Source organism: Metopolophium dirhodum, chromosome 1 (assembly GCF_019925205.1).
Source record: "Metopolophium dirhodum isolate CAU chromosome 1, ASM1992520v1, whole genome shotgun sequence".
Lineage (NCBI taxonomy): Eukaryota > Metazoa > Arthropoda > Insecta > Hemiptera > Aphididae > Metopolophium > Metopolophium dirhodum.
The window spans coordinates 44,692,134-44,714,981 of NC_083560.1; the positions used below are offsets into that span (position 1 = coordinate 44,692,134).

General features: G+C 28.4%; 1 protein-coding gene across 1 annotated transcript; it reads right to left on the reverse strand.

The window, feature by feature from the left end:
- Positions 1-2,018: 2,018 nt before the first annotated feature.
- Positions 2,019-5,951, reverse strand: LOC132933956 (uncharacterized; the record flags this gene model as incomplete). Its single annotated transcript, XM_061000231.1, has 5 exons — positions 5,665-5,951; positions 3,461-4,097; positions 2,652-2,720; positions 2,443-2,535; positions 2,019-2,120 (listed from the first exon to the last, which is right to left on the reverse strand). Coding segments are annotated over exons 1-5 (1,188 nt in total), but the record flags the coding sequence as incomplete, so codon positions are not given.
- Between the last annotated feature and the right edge of the window lie 16,897 nt (positions 5,952-22,848).

The following is a 22,848-nucleotide window of genomic DNA, read 5'->3' on the forward strand; positions in this document are numbered from 1 at the left end:
AGTTTTGACGTAGGTACTTAAGATATACGTATAAGATACAATTATATATTATATCATTAGTTTATACATCAATTACAATTTGTAACTAATACCTGATGCCTTGTCACCTTCATTGTTTAATATCGCATTAGAGAAAGCTGTACGCCGTACGGTGTACACAAAATAATAACCACGGTGTCGGTGTCGGCGTAAACAAAAACTAAAATTAGTACATTAGGCTTTGAATGATTTAAATATAATGGTAACGACATGAAGAGTATTGTCCAAAAAACCTCTACTCGTATTAACGACGCAAAACCCATAGGCTGGACGCTGAATGACAGTAAAACTAAAGTAATGTAGCTATTACCAAGCAAGCAACAATCAAGACGATACAACAGAGATACAAAGACATACCTATTTTATCCATACCTCCACTGGAGTCTTCTTTTTTTTGATTTCCCTAACTATATCAGACATTTGATACAAGTGTTTAACCATTTCGTTTTTCGAATTCTCTATTCTTCCGTGATTTAATTTGAATATGGTTCTAGGATTCTTCTTAATAGTATGTTTTTGGAAATCTGAAGTTAATTTCACTTGAGTAAAATGTCATAATGTTACAATTGGCTCGACAAAAGGCGATAGAGCAGTACTTTAGGAACCTTGTTTTAGATTGAAGTTTCAATTTTATTTTTATTTTTATTTTCAAGTTCAACGTTTTTTTCCAAAAAATGTAGGTTGGTTTGTAAATGTATTGAAAATGCAGAGTAAGAATAACTTTTTTTGTAATCTATAATTATCTAATTTAAGCAAAATACTATATTATTATGTAGTAGTATTTTTACAGTTATCCCTATATTATATTAATACAAAAAGTTAAATAATCTGACCATTTAGACGTATTCTTCATTCATACTTCAATAGTACCAGTACATAACCACTGAATTAATTCATTAACCAATAGTCATAATATGACTACAGAAACCACAGGTACGTTCCGACTAGGTCCGTATGTAGTTATGTATTATTATATTTATATTTATTTATAAACAAAGTCAATAATAATAATCAATTTCATTTATTAAATACTATTATGTTGGTACTTTGAGTTATTTTACTATTTATTAGATATTAGTTAATATCTACTATACACTTCATATTATATAATATAATATACATGCTTCATATTCGTTATTTAATTTTTTCACATATTTTGTAGCTTTTATATCAGAAAAATAATATCTTTACTTGACTTTAAATTTAATTAACTCAAAGTTACTATAAATAATTGAAAAAAACATTGACTCATTATGGTTGAGGTTATTAATTTAGAGGCAATTAGTTATTATTTTTTTATTTTTGTATTAACTATACAATATAACGATAGACCAGGTACACAGTCTATCACAGTCAATTGAAATGAGTGCACACAGTACCAATACAGAAAACTTTTTATTAGATTTCAGATAAATGACATCCGATAATATTTATTATCATAATATAATTCTAAAAGTGTAATAATGGTAGTTGTATATTTGTATATGCCGTTATTCTATTTATTAATGCAAAATATATACGTACTAATAATAATATATTATAATAATAATTATTTTTTATGATTAGTATGTATTGTTATAATGATAAATTGTTAATTACCAATTAACACTTGGAATAAATATTTTATATTTAGACATACGTGCCTGAAAATTGGTATTTATGTAATTATGTATGTGTTTTATAAAGGAAAAGGAACATAATAAATATAATAATAATATGTGCTTGCGAGTGGTTAATTTCTAAGTTACCTATCATTTGAGCTGGTCAAATATTTCATTCCCTCTATTAAAAACTGAAATGACGCCACTGATTTGAAACGTACATTGTTACAATAATAATAGGATTACAAATATTATATTTTACAATATTGTGTAAATACCTAGATCATAAATGATAATATTTCAATATTTCAACAACTGTTAAGGTAATAAACTAGTATATATAATATTCATTTAATTTTTATTTTTGATATAATATAATTGACTCAAGAAGGATTTAGTGTCATTGTTTAATTTCAACATCATTGGGTGATCCTTCATCTGTATCAATGTGATTATTCCACTAACCAATAATACGAGGATCTGTAAATAAACAAAACATTAGAAACGAAGTATAATATGCATACTTCAACAGACCCTAAGAAAGACACGAATATGTTAAGTAAATATAAAATACAATTTAAAGATATATTTGTTTATTTAAATATAAGAAACTAATGAATAAATTAGTGATTCTCAACCCTAGTTTCACTGCGCACTAGTCTTGGTCAAAATATATTAGAATAGAAAATATGCAAGGACGATAAAACTATTAAAAATCATCGGATAGGTTGGATACGGAGCGATTAACCAAATGATAAAAAAATAAAAATTATAATCATATGAAAAAACAACGAGTACTTACTGATGTAACGAGATTCAAATTTATATTAAAAAACCCAAATGCCGAAATTTGGTCCGAATCGCAAACTGATATTTGATTCAAAAACATTTTGATCTGAATAATACAATATTAATAATTACGAAATAGAAAAGTCATATCTTACCAACTTATTTAAATCTATAATCAAAATTGAAAATAATGATACAATCGGTATACAATTTTTATATTACTTGTCGTTTTTTGTCCAAGTGTAAATTTGAAATTCGGTATAACCGTAGGTATGATATCATCTTCAATCTCTGTAAAATGGTTTTTTAAAATGCAATTGTCCACGTTAATTTTGAAATATGATGCATATAATTTGAAGTTATAGTAATATTAATTGTTATAACTGTGTAGGACAGTAATAGTTAGTTTATTTAGTAAAAGAAAAAAAATATTAACGAGAACAGTTAATTTACCAATGCCTATCAATAATCGTAAAAATTTAAGTAAATCAAAAAATAATTATTATAATTTTCTGGTAAACCTTTTTTTAGTTAAGATTGAATAACTGGTAATAACTATGGAATCTTCTATTCCATTTTTAAATCGTTCCAAATTCACATTTTAAATGACGTAAAAATACTTGAAAATTTAATACAATGATCCTTATAAGTATCTTAACCTAAGTAAAATAATATATGAAATACAAAACACAATTTTTCTTTTATGTGCATTAAAAGTTCAAATGTTGACAAAATTCATCAAAATGCCGAAGATGTTCAAACTATTTTTCAGTTATAAATTTGTAATTGTTTTTATTTTTATAGCTTATATTAGACATTTTGATAGAAGACTCCATGTTCATACCATAAACCGGAAAGTAACATTAATTTTGTATATGAGTTTGAATAAAACATTTTTACAAAGTTATCAAATTGTTGATGTTTTGATGTAATTTAATTTATTTTGAGTAAAATATAGTAACCAGGGTATGAATAAAGGTATGGTTAACAATAACATCAAGATGAGCTGGCTGAATAATACTTTGAATTACCTTCTCATTTATGGATGAGACGAAAACGATAATGGACATCAAGAACGTGACAATTTGTACGTGGACTATTAGAGGTAATAATCTTACCCAGTTACTTTTGGTTGAATGAAAATTAGGAAATACTTCACTGTTGACAATAAAATAAAAACCAATAATCAAATTTATATAGCTGGTTGTGAATAACCCCAAAAGCAATGGACCGTAACCAAGAGTAAACATTTTTAGCAAATCACAGAGTTCGGAGTGTAACAGCCGCGTATTTTCCATCAAATCCACTATTTTGATGTGTGTCCATTGGCCGGAAGTAGCTTCTAAGTCGGCAGGAAGACAATTCCAAATATCGTTTAACATTTGGAATCTGACATATAAGTTTTGAAGAAAAAAACATGATGAGACCGTAACTGCATAATCCATTACAAATGGTATACTGAATATTGCATGGGTTGTCAATACCACTATGTTTTCTAGATGAATGGGTAGACAATAATAATATAAAATCTTTAATCCAATAAAGTATCCAAATAATGATATAAAAATCGTATTCCAATGTTTTTTTGTCCATGAACGCTGTGGGGTCACCAAGTTTGTTGAGAGTGGTATAGTTTTTCGATCAAACTCTATAATTCCATTAATAAATCTGAAAACAAAAATAATGAAAACTCATTATTGTTACAGATTATTACAATCATACTTTACTTTTATATATTTTAAATTGTGTCGTTGCCCTGATTATTAAAATTTAACTATAAATACACATAAAACTAAATATCAATAAATATATACCAATATTGTATATCTCTAATTAATTTTAGGTACTTAACTTCAAATAATTTGAAAATTACTCTAATATTGGCTGCGCTCATCTCGTTTTTCATCATTATTTATTATATAATGAACATAAAATATTGAAACTAACAACTTATTATTTATAGTATAATCTTTTACAAAAAATGTTCTTACGATTTTCCTTGATTATAAATTGTTAACCACTAAATTTTAATTTATAATTTTTTATATATAATTATATAATAATATAATCATTGTCATTCATCTTTTCCCTAGTTGTCTGGAATATTTTGCTGATTATTATACAGTACACATATGAATGTTGTTCTTAAAAATAGGTCTGAGTTTACGAAAAATTATTTGGTTGACATATTGAGTGAGTGCAACGCTCAATTTATGGACAATTTATTGCATGTCGATATCTAATCAAAAATTATTTATAAATATTTTATATTTGCAAGTCTATTTGATCATGTGTCGATTGAATTTATAAATAGTATCAGATGAATCAAGTAATAAATAAATAAGTGGTTCTCAAAATACTAACGAGGTGAGGGCTGCGCTCACATCGCGACAACTGACGGGTTAATATTTATACTGGATTACATACTGGATAGGTTTGTATACATAAGGTGGTATTGAGGAATGAGGAGGTATCAATATTAATTGTTTAACACTCTGAATAGAAATACTTCAGTCCAAACAAACTAAAATGGTTGAAGGTACACCTACCATAACGCATTCCATGTTCAGAAACAATTAGTTGTCGTTTATGTACGATCGAAAAAAAGAGATCATCTGCTACAATGATATGCTATAAATGCAAGTTGTACACATGTAAGAAGCATTCTAGCAAAAATGAAATAATTTGTCAGACATGTAATGACGAAAGTTTATCAGACTAGAATTCGATTATTTATTTATTTTATAATGTATTAGGTTATACTGTGTTACTTTTATTTAGTAAGAAATAGAAAAAAAATCGTGTTTTATTAACAATTATATTGAAATCATCATAAAAAATTATAAAAAAAATATGTATAAATTCATAAAATATTATATAAATAAGAATAAAATATTACAAAAAAATATTTCTATTAAAAATTATTTATTTATCCTTCATTTTAATTAAATGTATATGAAAAGCATTTTGTCGTATAAAGTACGATACGCGCCTGCTCGTGTAATACACAGTAGCGCGCCTGCCAAAAGGCTAAGAGTGCCTATATTTGAGCACGCTTTATTTGAAAGGTTTTACGAATGTATGTTTTCGACATGCTCGTATAATATACTACCTATAGCTGTAATGTATATTTAATTTACTAATTTTTTCAAATTATGAATTTGTACAAGTACAACAATATTAAACTAATTGTACATCCTTGAGTAATTAATGTTTAAAAATAATGCATATATACCTGATAATCCATTTCGTTGATAGTCTGGCTGCGATAATGATAATCCAAAATTTAAATATATGTAATATTTGAAGTACAAACCAATCTTGTTTGAACTGATGAACATATAAATAAGTGAAAATTAATAAAACAACCATCCGTGCTATTTCTAGAAATACGTCAAACGTTAAAGTTCTACTTTGAACCAAAAATCCAGTCGGTTCCACAGTAAATGAAATATGAATTAAGCCTATACACTTGCATAAAATTAAAATAGGTCTGAAGGTTATTTGAAAAGCAGTCGTCATTTCAAAAGCTTGTTTCCAAAACTGAAATTATTAAAGAACAAATATTAGTTATTTTATGATAAACATTGTAGACATAGAATTTTGTTGACGCTCTAATTAAGCGACTATCAAATTATTTCACACATCATTGTTTATTCATTATTTATTATATAATTGGAAAATATTTAGCCTGACGCAATCGAATGATATTAAAAAATATTTTAAATGAAAAATTGTCTAAATTATAGCAATTTATTATCTTAAACAAATAGAATACATGCACATTCCATGAGAGGTAGGGGATATGTAAATGTTGACTGTGTCCATTCAAAGTGGGATTTATGTTGAGGGTTAGTCGAGTACACACATTATGAAGTCATTATTTAGTACTAAACCAATACAATCAATATAGGTCACGTGTACAGTAATAAATTATGTTTTATGTTTTTAATTAAAATTCCATTTTGTCGTCTCAAAATGAAAATGTTTTAACGTAATTTTTGTAATTGTTCGAAACGTTTTTGAATAACTTTTTTCCAGGGCTTGGACCGGTATAAATCGTTACCGAACCTGATCAGTTATTTCATTTTTGGAGAATCAGTATCGTAACCGATAACGATAAATTCTAAATGTTCCAATCCCTGCCTCTGTACCTATATTTTTTATATTTTTGTTCGAAACTATGTAACTTAATAAAAATGGTATTTCCAAGGCTAATTTTTCGATAGTTCTCTTCCGGGGGCTACAATACTATTGAGCAATTTTTCTTTTTTTTGACCAGACTAATTACACCATTATTCCGCATAAAATAAGTGTATATCAACAACGCAATCATCCGTGCTATACATAGAAATATGTGAAACCTTAATGCTATATTTTGAAACAAAAAGCCAGTCGGCTCTGCGGTATATGAAATATCAACTAAGCATAATTTCATAATTTTGCATAAAATTAAAAAAGATGTTAAGGTTATGTAAAAAAACCGTTTTCATTTTGATAGTTTGTTTCCAAAATTTAAATTAAAGAATAAATATGATAAGATTCTATAATAAACATTATAGGCATCGAAATAATGATGACACTTGAAGTAGTCGACGTAATAGTATATTGTGGAGCAAGGGCGGGAAGAGACTAAAAGAGCTATTTCAGTCGTGGGTGTCATAGAAATAATAAATAGGCTGACAGACCGTTTTCGCTGAGAATCTTTTTTCGTATTATATTTTCGATTTATAGTATAATTTAATTCAAATTTAACACTTGTATTACATTGATTATTTATACTGATTGACGAGCTACACTTCATAACTTTTTTACAGCAGAGTGGTTGGGTACCTACTTCTTTATATTATAGTTGTATTCATAGAATTATATTTCTTAACATAGTACAATTACAAAAAAATAAACACAATTTTTATTTTGTTGAACAAAATTCAGTATACCAATTTATTTTTAACAATTTTAAACAACAATAAATGAACATATCGATGATTATATGTACCATAAATCAGCTTTTTTTTAGAAGAGACATACAATTGTAAAATGTAAACACCTGGCTTGGCTTACAGTAGGTAACATCGATGGTGATGGCCTTCTCTGGGTTACTATCCGGAGTTAAACTTCCTATCGTTACTTGTCTAATCAAATTTTAACTATTAAAATTCTTATATATATATATATATATGTATATATGTATTATAGTTTATTTATATATTTTGTAGTAGTAATGCCTCGTCAGGTTTTAACAATACTAAATAATTTAAGGTCATCTAAAAATATAACATACCACGAGAGTCGAAAAATTGAATATCACTAATGAACAAGTTAAACAAGAGCGGTACAATATGCGATCTTTAAGATATACATAACCCTGATGGTTTTTATAAGTTTTTAGTTTTTACAACCAACGTCAACAAAAATTTACTAATATTTTTATAGTCATCGTACTATAAGCATAGCGATCGTAATGGGATTGTATAGGAAGTATATGTCTAAATATCTGACGATGTTCAAGTGTACGTGACGGGCTGTCACTGAGTACTGAATGCCCAAAATGATGCCCAGGCGGAAGTGAGTGACGTGCAGAGAACGACAGCCAGAAACACGTTCCACTCGTGCATTTCCATCGTATTCGTCATTTGCCGCGATCGGAACGGTAATCACTGATCTTCGTTCGTGCATGCCACCCGCAGTCACGCCGTGGATTCTGGCCACAGCGACCACAGTGTGGACGACCCACAACGCCTCGGCCGGCGCTGAATGCCACCGAACAGCACGGTACTGTCTGAAAGTCTGAGAGAATCGGTGCCCCCCCCACCGGTAACTATATACTAAGTTACTTTTACCGGGGGTAAAATAAACTTAGGATATTTATACCCCCAGTAAAATTTTAAGGGGGATAAAATTATACTAGGTTAATTTTACCCCCCGGTAAAAATATACTAGGTTAATTATACCCCCGGTAAAAACATACTAGGATATATTTACCACCGGTAAAATTGTTAGACAAGGAGGGAAAAATAAACTAGGTTATAATCAACGATATTTTTAAAATATACTAGGATAATATTTACCTCCCATTGATTTTTTGTAGTAGATTATTTTTACCCCTACGGTAATAATGTGTTTTTAAGGGGGGAAAAATATCCTAGCTTATAATTAACGATATTTTTAAAATATACTAGGATATATTTACCTCTATATTATATATACTATAAAATATGTTCACTTTAATTGTATAGTATGAACGGTGAGTTGAAACGGAACACGTTCATTAGCCTTGGAACCATTACCAATTAAATGTATAATATTTATATTATATTTTTTGTCAGAACTGTACTTCAATTAATGTAATTGTTCACAGTGATGAAAACATTGTTTCCGCCATGTAAATCAACCACAAGTTAGCAAAAAGTGAAATTGATTAACTTGATTTACGTGCATGTTGATAACTTTAATAACCAACTGCTATAAAATTTGAATAAGAAATCTATATTTCACAAAATGTTATACAAAATAATTAAAAAGCTAAGTTGTACAAAAAATAGCCTTGTCAAATAAATTAAATATACATAGGTATAATAAAAAAAAAAATATAATTTGAATAACAAATCTATATTTAATAAAGAATACTTCTTCTTCTTTTGGCTTTACAATTCTTTAAGAATTTTGGCCGCCACCGTCACCGTTCTCCAATAATCACGATCCTGAACTCCATCTTCCCAATTTGTCACTTCCAATGTTTCTAAGTCCTTCCTTATTCCATCCATCCATCGCTTTCTAGGCCTCCCTCTTGGTCTTTTCCCTGTCGGTTGCCACTCCATTACTGCTCTCGTATTAGTGGTTTCTGTTTTCCGCATGGTATGACCAAACCATTTGAGTCTTTGACACTTAATGTGGCTTGTTAATAGTGGAACTTCAGTGATTTCTCTTAGTTCAGTATTTTTTCTTCTACGCCAATTATTTAGCTCGCTATCAAACACTGGACCACAAATCTTCCTCAGTATTTTATTTTCAAATACTAGTAGCCTTTTTTCTAATTGTTTGGTTGTGGGCCATATTTCACATCCATAGGTTACCATTGGTCTTATTATGGTCATGTACAGTCTGATCTTAGTTCTTCTGGAAAATAGTTTTGATTTGAAAAATTTATGTAATGCAAAATAAGCCCTTTCTGCCTTGCGTATACGACTTATAATTTCGGTACTCCAATCATTGTTGTTGGTAATCGTCGTTCCAAGGTATTTGAATTCTTTAACTTTCTCAAAGGTATAATCATTGATAACCACGTTTTCTTCCCCATTGGGGAGTAATTCCATTACTTTCGTTTTATTTTGGTTTATTTTTAACCCGACTGATTTAGCACCTTCTACGAGTGTGTTTATATTCTGTTCCACTATTTCCATACTATCACCAATTATGTTTAAATCGTCAGCAAATCCTAGTATATCAATTTGTGTGGTACCAATATTGGTTCCCAGGTTATTATTTTTTACACTACGTATTATTTTCTCTAATGCTATATTAAATAATAGTGGTGAGAGCGCGTCCCCTTGTTTCAACCCAGTTATGACTTCAAACTCTTCGGACAGCGTTTGGTCTACTCTCACTTGATATTTCGTGTCATTCATGCATATCCTTGTTAGGGCGATAAGTTTTCTCGGGAAACCAAATTCTTGCATAATATTGTACAGACTATCACGGTGTATGCTATCGTATGCTTTTCTGAAATCGACAAACACTTGCCATATGTTTTGTCTAAATTCGAATTTTTTTTCAATTAATTGCCCTACTATTGTTAGTTGGTCAATTGTCGACTTACCCTTACAAAAGCCACTCTGGTATTCACCAATGCATTTGTCGGCTATTGGTTCAAGACGTTTTAGCAAAATCTTTGAGAATATTTTATATGCAGAGTTCAGTAAAGATATTCCTCTATAATTGCTGCAGTTGAGTTTGTCGCCTTTTTTATATAGTGGGATTATTATGGCTTTTTTCCAATCATTTGGCAGTACTTCTGTTTTCCATACTTCGCTACAGATTTCATGAATGATCTTATGTATTTCCTCGCCTCCGTATTTAATTAATTCTGCTGGTATCCCGTCAGATCCTGGAGATTTCCAATCTTTTAGACTATTGATGGCTCTATTAGTTTCTTCTATACATAGGTCTTCCACTCTTGCATCAGCTGTATGACCAGCCCACTCTGGTATTGGTAACTCAGGTAGTTCACTGTTTAATAGTTCTTCAAAATATTCGCGCCATCTAGTTGTTTTCTCTTGGGGATCCATTAAAATTGTTTTATTATCCTTATCTCTAATAGCTTTCAAGCTTGGGTTAAATGTCTTAAATCTTTTGATCTTCTTGAAAAATTGTCTAATTTTTCCATGTGAGTAGTCTTGCTCTGTACTACGTAACACATCGTTCATATACGTTCTTTTTTCTTTTTGTATAATGCCTTTGCACTTTCTTCGCTCATGTTCAAATGTTTCTTTTGCCTCTTGCGTTTGGAGTCTGAGGTATTTTAGTCTTGCTTCGTTTCGTTTCTTTACTGCGTTCTTACATGTATTATTATACCATGGTTTTGTTTGATTTTTTGACTCTCCAATCGTGTTTTTGGCGGCTATTATTACGGCTTCTTGTACCATGTTCCAGACATCCGTGACCTCATTTTGTCGTCTCCCTGATAACTCTTTTCCAACTGCTTGTATGTATTTTTCTCTTCCTTCATCAGATTTTAAGTTTTCTAGGTTGAATTTGGCTATCGTCTTCCCAGTCGAGTAATTCTTTTTTAGTTTGAGTCTAAACCTGGAGACGACTATAAAGTGGTCCGTGTCGCAGTCTGCCCCTCGGTAGCTCCTCACATCCGCTATACTGGATCTAAATCTTGTGTCTATAAGTACATGGTCTATTTGATTCACTGTTCGCCCATCAGGCGATTTCCAGGTGTACTTATGAATGTCCTTGTGTGGGAACGTTGTGCTACTGATAGTCATTTTCCTGGATGTGGCGAAGTTGATTAGTCTCTGTCCATTGTTATTACTTATCTCATGAGCACTATGCATTCCGATTGTGGGTCTAAATGCTGGTTCCTTTCCCAATTTAGCGTTACAATCACCCACTATGATTTTGATTGTATTTCCTGGTGCTTCATCATAAATTGTTGTTACCTCTTCAAAGAATTCATCCTTATCTATTTCGTCTTTATTTTCAGTTGGTGCGTGTATATTCATAATAAATATATTCATGGGCTTTGTATTTAATTTTATTGTACACACGCGTTCAGATATCGGATTAAATTCTTTTACGGCGGACAGAAGACTTTTATGAACAGCGAATCCTGTTCCAAACTGATGTGTGTCGTTTAGTCCTTTATAATATATAACATAATCATCAATTCTCATTTGTCCAGTTCCTGTCCATCTTATTTCTTGTAGTGCTGCTACATCTATGTTGTAATCTTTTAATGTATTTACCAAGTTTTGACACGCTCCTGTTCTATATAAACTCAAAATGTTCCATGTCGCAATCTTAATCTCCTTGTGTTTCCATTTTCCGTTTCGGTTCGGTATTCCAGGTGATCCATTAGTTATCCGAGGCAGTGTTGGTGGTTTCTTAACAGTATATTTTTACAATGTAGGGTTGTTGGCCCTACGATTAACCTTCCATACCCTGGAAGGGGGGGAGCTCGGGACCCCGGGTTCGCTAAGACCCGTAAACACGTTAGAACGTGTTCCCCTGAGGGAAATAAAGAATACTGGTTCATTCAAATAAAATAAATCTGCATTTAATAATAAAATATTATTCTAATATATATAAAAATTATAAAAACCTAAATAAAATCGAAAAATGACCTCTTTAAAGTACCATCTTGATCCAATTTGAATCGAAAAAAGAATATTTAATATTAGGTTATCGAGAGCCCGTAAAAGATTTGAATGTGCATTCGGAATGTTGGTATCCAAATTCAGACTTTTCGAGGGCCCAATTTATTGCAAAGAAGAAACTATTAATTCTGTAATTAGATCGGCTGATGTATTACTAAATTTCATTCGAGTTCATCAAGGAATATATAGCAATCCACAAATGTTCTTGAATGAATCATCCGCAAATAATCGTGCATTTCAAGTTCAACCTCAACAACTGAGAGCACCTTCACAAGCTCAACAATTACGGGAGAAACTATAATATTGTGATTATTTTATGATATCTACCGGTTCAATTTCTTATCATCAATGGAATATTCAACATAATGCCTCAAATATGATATTATGTATTTTAGATTATTTTTTGTTTGTATTAATTATGCACTTAATTGTTTAAAACTAAATATACTTTTTTAGTTAGTTAACTAATATTATATTAGATTATTTAATTATTACTTTATTAAAATATAATATTACATATTTCGTTAAAACTAAATAATAAATTCAGAACAGTAGGTTATAAAGTGAGTCACTGACTCACTGTAATGGATTGTATTAAATTTGAATTCAATTATATAATAGGTATCATTATATAAGAAAAACGATTCTGAGCGAAGACTATGACTCAACCTATGATATTAGTAAGCACCCATATTTGATGATATTATTGTGAATAAAGTGACCTATAAATGACCTAATTGCATGGAACCTCGTTTTGAATTTTCATTCCTTAACTATAAAAGTTTAACATTTTATAAATTTTTAACAACAAAACAATAGAAAACAAAATTTGTAAAATTTTGAACTTTAAATGCTTATAAAAAAAAATTGTCTATGCATTTTAAATATTTTTTGACTACAAAATAATTATTAAATTTTAAATTTGATAAATTTGTAAAAATTTGAACTTTAAATGCTTATAAAAAAAACGTGACTATGTATTATAAATATTTTTTTAACTGCTATAGTAACAGTTTATCAGGAGCATTGTATTCAATTTTCACGATTTTTCACCCAACAAATAAAATTATATTGACAATTATAGAAAAAAAAACTAAAAATGTCTATAAACAGAGCTCAAAAACAGTCAAAATATTTTGCAAATTTTATCTAGTATATTTTTAATATATTTGAATTGCTATAATAACAATATATTAGGAGCATTGTATTAAATTTCACAATTTTTTACCCAAAAGTAAAATTGTATTGATAATTATAGAAAAAAAAACTAAATGTTCGTTAACAGTTCAAACAAGTAAAAATATTTTGAAAATTTATCGTGTATATAAAACGCTAATATAAACATTTAGTGAAAATTTCATCTATCTATTTGTTATAAGTTACGCCAAAAAAAAAAATTTGTCAAAAACCAATTTTGCGAAAAAATCCGTTTTTTCTTAATTTTTTGTTTGTTTTTCCCGGTGATTTTGAAAACTACTGGGAACTTAAAATTTTGACCTCCCAATAGTGCCAACTAGATTCACTTTCCCACCGGAAAAGGTAGGTACTGAAGTTGAAAATCGAAACATTATTTCGACTATTCGTGTACACAGACACAAAAAAATAAAATAAAAAAACACACATCATTGTAAAATTAATACATTCTATCGAATACAGAATCGAAAATACTAACCAGATTCCTTAATTTGTTTAGCTATATCTTCCCAAGCTCTTTCTTTTTTATCGGTCCTGGTTCTTAGCGACTCAAATAGCTTATTATTTATCATTATAATATACTGAACAACTGTGTCAGACGACCAATTATATTATATTTTTTACCTGTTGGGTCAAAAGTGCCGCAAATGTATTTATTGTGTATTATTTTGAAACATTATTATATTATATTATAATATTATTCAAATAGTGAATATACGGGTTGATATTTTTATTCTTTAAGTGCACACCATACACAACACATATTACATATATACACACGTAAACACTCACTTCAGACGTAGTTCACTAGTTCATCAGCAATCCCGACCACTGCTGATCGAACTACACACACCACTACTCACGCACACACACATGCAGACCAGCCGGTAATTATTATTATATTGTTATAGTGCGATACGATGTATTTGTGGTACCGGGCGCACGAACTATAATATTGTTTCGTTCTCGGCCAAAACAGGTATAATATTACCAGACTATAAACCAGACTATGAATTCGAAATAAAATATTTTGATTTCAATTTTGCTTATTGCTACCTATTAATTACCATCGCCCTCCATTGCAACCATAAAACCGACACTGGTTATGACGGTAAAAAGAGCAGTCTAAGGTATTAAATTAATTTTATGAAACGGTTTACACTACCTATATAACAATTGCATTATGTAATGCACAAATATGCAGTAAGTGGTACCATTTATATTTCCACTCCACACTCCTGAATTTTAAGAAATATGGTGAAATCAAAGGATTTGTAAGTCTTATCCCGTAACCGTAACCGTAACCGTAATTCTAATAGAACACGACAAGTTGTAATTATAACATATAAGTTTAAATATAATTACCTGCCTACTCATTTGTAGCTTAGAAGTTTATAACACTACGTAAATATACACATTATTGTTTTACACATTTTTTACTGTATTATGTTAGAACATAATTTACATACCTTATCATCCACTAAATATCGAAGCATATTACGTTTAATAATAATAATAATAATAATATTTATTGTCACCAAATTATAACAATTACAAACAATTTATGAGTAACAAAACAAAACAAAAAATTACATTAAAATACATTGGTTCTCTTTTCAAAAGCTGAGCTTGTGCTGAAAAAAGGGAATTGTGATACAGATTTAGATATTATTGACTATGATCGTTATTGACAATTAATAAAGCAAAAAATAGAACAAAATAAATAGGTAGAGTATGCACAAGAAAGACAATAAAAGAAAGGATAAAGAACAATTAGTAATTGCATTATAAAGGCTATAGCCTATATGATATATTATATATATAATCGTAAGTAAATAAAATGTTAAGATAACATATTCTGTGGATTATAATACACTGGTATAATTAGAAGATTAAATAGAATTATTTGATAATAGTAATTAATTTTAACACGAATTTAACTATTAACAGTGAAAAATAATATTAATTAATTTCTAAATTAAAGTATAGATTATTGAAACAGAGCATTATTTATATATTTTTTATATATCTTGAAACTCTTAAAGTTATGAATATTAAAATTATAAATAATACAGTATTGAATGAATTTGAAAGTGTATGATACATCTTTAATTAAATTCCATATTTTTTAGAATCTGAGCCCGCAAGATTTATAAGATTTTGATAGTAAAGGTTCCTGGCTAGCTTAATTGTATTATTTAATATGTTCCTATATTTAACGTATTTACATTTAAGTAACGTATTGAATGGTTGTTTGAGTAATTTCTTATATAATTTTTCTCGATTTCTTATTGACGTAATTAACCCTTTAGTAATCCATTGTTTATTTTTTTTATTTTTAGATTTACAATGCTTAATATTGGTTGAGGATGAATTAATAAACGAATTTAGCACCTGATTACATTTTTCAAACATATTATCTACACAATTATAATGATTTAGCCAATCCCAATTCTCGCCATTCTCGGTACCAATTAGCATATTAAGATGGTCAAAGTTAATAAGGATCCGTTCAGTATAATTAATACTATTGTTTCTATCGATGAGAGGCGGTATCTCGTAAATAATAATAGTGCTAAAGTGATCAGTTATATTACATTTAAGGATATATATGCAGTAAATGTACTACCATTTATGATAGCGTGATCAGCTATAGTCTTAAATTGTTTTACAAAAATATGGTCAATACATGTTTTAGAATTACCATTAACTCTAGTGAAATCGTTAATTGCAGAGGTAAATCCAAACTTGGCCATTGTATTAAGATATGCATTAGATTCGAATGAATTGGAAAACAAATTTATGTTAATATCACCACAGATTATATGATTACTTTTAAAATCATTATCTGAAAGATAGTCATCTAATGAGGTAATAAACTGTTTAGTATAATAACATTGTGACCGATATATACCTGTAACTATATACTGAAACCCACCTTTATTTACTGATAATTGTATTGAACTGCAGTTATCAACAATTTGAGTAGAAATGTTGTCAAATGTACAGTCATCACTAATAAGTACGGAAACCCCATCCGATTTATTTAATAATCCTAAAGAATGAAACACTTGGTATCCATTAATTTTTATATCACACTCGTCTTTTATCCATGTCTTACTTAAAACTATTATATCAAATCTGTTGTTTATGGAACTTAAGTATGTTATTAGTTCATTAATATGTGCTTTAAGGCTACTAATGTTCATCGAAAAAACACTAATACAGTTTTTATTAAATTTTAAATCGTCAATTAATTAACTGATATAGTTTTAACATTGTTAAGTAAAAAATTTATATCGGTATTATTCATATTATTCATAAAAAATAAACTAAAATACAAAAATTGATTAAATTTTTGACTAACGATGAGGCTTAATTATCATTCCATAGTTGATCAAATGATTTTTCGGTATCAATTGCCATTAATTGGGACAGATTACTAATACGCGTACCATACATACCTTCCGTTTTTTTCATAAAGACTCCACTTCCGTTTGCCCAGACATAATCATACTTGTATTTTTTAGATATTTGTTTTGCAAGCCAATACATTTTTCTATTCACAGCAGATAATTGTTCATTCTAATAAATGTGATTTTCAGGAAAACTATTATGTATTTCTTTTGCTAGGATCAGTGTTGGGAATTATCTAGATAAGATTTTTTGAAAAAAATTATCTTTTAGAGTATCTAGATAATTATGTTACGATTTATCTAATGTTCATCTTAGATAAAAAATTGGCTTATCTAGATAAATTTCAATCAAAAATGTATAAATTTTTAACCACAAAATAATTAATAAATTATAAATTTGATAAATGTTGTCAAAATTTGAACTTTAAATGCTTATAAAAAAAAAATTGTGCCTATGTATTTTTAGAACTATTAGAACGATATATCAGGAGCCTTATATTAAATTTTCACGCTTTTTAACCAACAAATAAAAATTTATTGATATTTATAGAAAAAAAACTAAAAAAATTGAAAACTGACAATGTCCGTAAACAGCTCAAAAAGAGTCAAAATATTTTCAACATTTTATGCTGTATAGAAAATGCTAATATAAACATTCAGTGAAATTTTCAAATATCTACAGTCATCCGTTTTTTAATTACAATAAATTAAGAAAATTGTTACATGAGAAATCGAGTAAATATCAAATGTTTTAAAAATATAAATTTCAGACGCTCATAAAAATTTAATTTAAGTTTCTTCTAGACATTTTTTTTTTGATAAAGGTAGACAAACTTATGAGTAATCTTATATTACATTTTCAAATCTTAGATTTAAAAAGAAAAATTTTTATGAATTCTCAACTCAAAATAATTTGCTATTTTTCGTGATTTTTCCGTATTTTGTCAAAATTTGAACTTTAAATGCTTATAATTAAAAACTGTGACTAAGGATTTTTAATTTTTTTCATCTGCCTTTGAAACAATAACCTAGGAGCCTTTTATTAAATTTTCAAGCTTTTTTACTTAACAGATAAAATTTTATTGATATTTATAGAAAAAAAAACTAAAAAAATTGAAAACTGACAATGGCCGTAAACAGCTCAAAAAGAGTCAAAATATTTTGTAAATTTTATGGTGTATAGAAAATGCTAATATAAACATTCAGTCAAAATTTCATGTCCCTACGGTCATTTGTTTTAGAGTTACACCAAAAACCAAAATCGATTTTCTCGAAAACAGGTTTTGCGTAAAAATTCCCGTTTTTCCTTAATTTTTCTTTTGTTTTTCACGTCGCTTGTGAAAACTACTGGGAAATTTTAGATTCTGAGCGAAGCGATGAATGTATTGATTCTACAATGATGTGTGTTTTTTTTTTTTATTTTTTTTTATTTTTTTTTAAATTTTTAAATTTTTTTTTTATTTTTGTGACTGTCATCACCTTTTAGGACAGTAAAAGTGCTTGGATTTTCTTCAATAGTAACTTTTCTGATAGGAAAGTGAATCTAGTTGGTACTTTGGGGGGTCAAAAGTAAAAATTTCCCAGTAGTTTTCACAAGCGACGTGAAAAACAAAAGAAAAATTAAGGAAAAACGGGAATTTTTACGCAAAACCTGTTTTCGAGAAAATCGATTTTGGTTTTTGGTGTAACTCTAAAACAAATACCAGTATTCCAAGTATTGGTTTAAATGTTTTGATGTTTCATTCTTATAGTTATAATATTCAAATAGTTACATTTGAAGGCTCAATCCGTTGTTATTATGAATATTATGTCATTATATTAATATATATCTAATATTACAAAAATACTAAAAAACATGAAACATAAGTGTAAAAAAATGATATTTATCTAGATATTTATCTAGTTATCTATTTCCAACACTGGCTAGGATAGGAATTTTCGTCTTAACTCTGGATTTGATGGCGGATAATAAATTATTCTTCACTTCTTTATTGTTAAATTCGACGATAACACGACTATTATTTTCATCTTTATGTTTTAAACGGTAAATTTTATTTATGTGTTCTTCTTTTACTTCAACTTTAACAATTTTAGCTAAAGTCGAAATTACAGCCTTTTAATTTTCATTGGTCGTTTTGGGTACACCAGTTATATCTAGGTTGTTAGCAAGTTTTGTTTGTTCTGTAATATTAAATCAATTTCTCGTTGAAATTTAGCAATTTTAGTATCATAAGTATTTAGTCTAGTTTCATTATCATTTACTTTTTTGATTATGCTCTGTAATTTTAAATTATACTCATCCACTTTATCAGATAAAAAGGACATAGATTTTTCAATTGCGTTTTAGGATGTTGTTAGATTATTTAATGTATTTAAAATCTTACTGATCGATGTTTTCATTTCATTAATATCAACCGAAGTTATATTATTAACATTGTTGATGTCAATTATTTTTTCATTTTCTTGACGGTTCTTCCTTGAGGTAACATTTTTTTTAATAATTATATCTTGTTCACATTCATCACATATCCAGTTTAGTGGGTCACTTTTGTTTTTATTGTAATTAGACAAACAGTTTTGATGAAAAAATTTTCCACAAAAAGAACACGTGATTTTTTTGTCGGTGAAACGTTCGATTTACAGACGTTACACGGCATTATAGATAAGAGAGCGAGGACAATTATATTAATCGTAACACAACGGCACTAGACAGACAAAATATCACAACTGACAGACGTTTAACCAGCATATTGTTGACAGAAATACAAATAAAGTAGTATAACCTAAAACTACACTTTCAATTAATACAAACAAATAAAATAATAGTTAATAGTATATATTATGTGGAAGCCGAAACATGTATATTGATAACACAAATAATAATAGCAATATTCATATTCTTAACCTACTAGGAACACATTAAATAATAGTTTTGAATCACAAATTACGCCAATAAGGTATTGTTTAGATGCATCGGGAAAAGTACCAGTAGATAGCGACAGGTTAAATATATTATATAATAAGAGCCTAGAAAAAACATAAGTACAGTTTTGAAAAAAATATACTTGGAATTAAATCAATAATAGATTTATAATTATTATAAAAACATTCCATTAAATTTAACCTTAATATAATATAGTTATAATATAGGTTAGGTAATGTAACAATAAACAGTAGATTATAATAGTTGGTACCTACAAAAATGATGATAATTGATAGTTAAGAAAATATATAATAATATATTAAAATGAAAATAGAATATGTACGATTTGAATAGTTAAACATTATAGAAATACATTTAAATTTTTATTATGTTTCTTATAAGACAGGCATACATTATGAATGAAAACCAATAGTGAAAATAAAATATTTTCATAATTACCTACTAGGAACACTAAAATTATAACAGCTTCTTTTAACATGTAAAAAATAGATAGTGTTTATTTTTATTTTCAAACACATGTAAGTTAAATAATAGTTTTGAATCACAAATTACGCCAATAAGGTATTTTTTAAATGTTTGATTGAATAAGTGATTGGATAACTTATAATAAAACCAATAGTTCGACGAGGTTATGTTTTTCAATAAAATACATTGAGTGAAATTTAATTAAGTTAATATCCAATCCATAAGAATGACACCAATCGTTAGTAATATTACTATCAAAATTATTTTGTTAGAGCACCTATTGCGTTTTCTTAAATATAGCTTAGTTTTAAATTGTGTTGCTTCATCAGAAAAGAGCAAAATATAAGAATAATTTAAAGCTAAAACAATATCATTAATAAATAAATTAAAGACAAAATGTGAAAGGTGGTCTCGTTGGGGGACACCTGACACGACGAAATACTATCAGAAATAAAATTGTTGTATTTAACAAACTGTGATCTACTATAGTTAAAATGAGTGTAATCAAGGTATAAGAGAATACAAAATACATTTTTCGGAGTTTCAAAAATAAAGCATGGGGTAAATTTGATCAAACAGCTTTTCATAATCGAAATTAGTCTCCTGATTATTTAAATATTAATTTAAATGGACTTTTTTTAATTGTTCCATGATCAAGTTGATAATTGTGGGATTTTTTTACAAAATAATATTGCTGTTATAATATCTATACTATATGGTATTATTAAAAAGAGAATAAATAGTTTGAAATTAGGTAGTAATTTTAAAGAAGTTTTAATGATAGATATTTAAGACAATAGTTATAAACTATAGATTTATTATTAACCTTTTTTTTAAAAACATTATTTTATGTTTTTTGGGGGATTTTTTATCCCTTCTATTGGATTTTTAATCATCATTTCTGTTGGATACATTGACTTGAATGAGTTGGATGTATTGGTACAGCGTATTTTTCCCTTATATATTTTTTCCCAAATCAAATTATTAGGTACATATTATCCAGCTGGAGTATTAAGAGACTTATTGCTATACTATGTGGTATGTGGAAATGTGGTAGGAATTAATCAAATTATGATAACAATGTAGGTAAGACATACTGAATAGAACGCACGTATAGACTGTTTTTTTTTCCATACTTAGTTGGGCAATTTCGCTGACGAACTACACGAACTGGTGGCCCATGTATTTTATATTATAAAATAGGCAACTAATCCGAAGTATGTATCACCGTGAAAACAAAACTCTTACCTTTTGGCTGACTTGAGGTGATCCTCTTCAGGAAGCCAATTTGACGCGACGATGGTGGTGCTGATGTGTAAGAGGTCCGCGGTACGCCTGTCGCTAGGTGTGGTGACGGGGGGAATGACACAACACGAGGTTCTTTTAAATAATAAAGGGAAACGCAACAGTTTCGTTTATTTGATACACAATTACATGAGTCAAAATAGATTTCGGACAAGGTTTGGATACGTGGTACGTATATGAAAATTAAACAATATGCTATGTGCCAAGTTGTCGGCATGATGATTCTGTGACGATCGATAGTGGCGTGTTTCCGGTCGGACAGTTACATACGAGAGAGATGACGGCGGCGGCCGGTACTTGTCCAGCGCAACAAGCATTCCCAATCCCACCTTGGTTGCGGTTGGTAAAGTGTAGCTAGGTCGCTACGCAGTGTTCGGTCTTATCTAGATAATTATTTGTTCATCTTTTATTTTATCTAGATAAATAGTTACAAGGTATCTAAACGTTCATCTTAGTTAATTTTTTTACTAATATAAATAAATTCATCTAGATATATTTTTATTGATGAAAATCGCGAAATTATAGAAACGCATTTTTAAATATTTATACAGATTATCAAACAAAGTTTATGGTTTTTAAATAATGTAATTATTTTTATTTATATCATTATTATTATTATGATCCTAGTGCCCAACTAAAATATACCTAAATTTAAAACCATAACTGTATCTTTTTTTTATCTAGAAAAAAAAGTATTTATCTTTATCTAAAGGACTTATCTAATCCGAACACTGTTGTTACGGTGCCTGTACTTAGTACAGGTCGTCGCTGCGTACCGTGTCAATAATATAATTCTTAATTTGTTATAATGGTGAATGTACATTTGTATATGCTGTTATTATTTATTATACTTATCATCGCAAAATATATACGTATATAAAATAATACATAATAATGATTATTCTATCTACATAACGTTCTTAAGCCAGTACCTATTAAGGTCTGGAAACGATAAAACCATGACCCATTTACCAAACGACAAATTATCAACAATTCCATTGTTCATAATATTTCTTATATTTCTAGCATTTTAATTTGAAACGTACATTGTTGCAATATGTATATGATTAATAATATAATATTTTTCAATATTGTGTAAATACCTAGGTTATAAATTATTATATTTTAATATTTCAACAACTGTAAGGAAAATACTATATTAGTATACTATATATAAAATGTATTTAATTTTTAATTTTGATATAAAATAT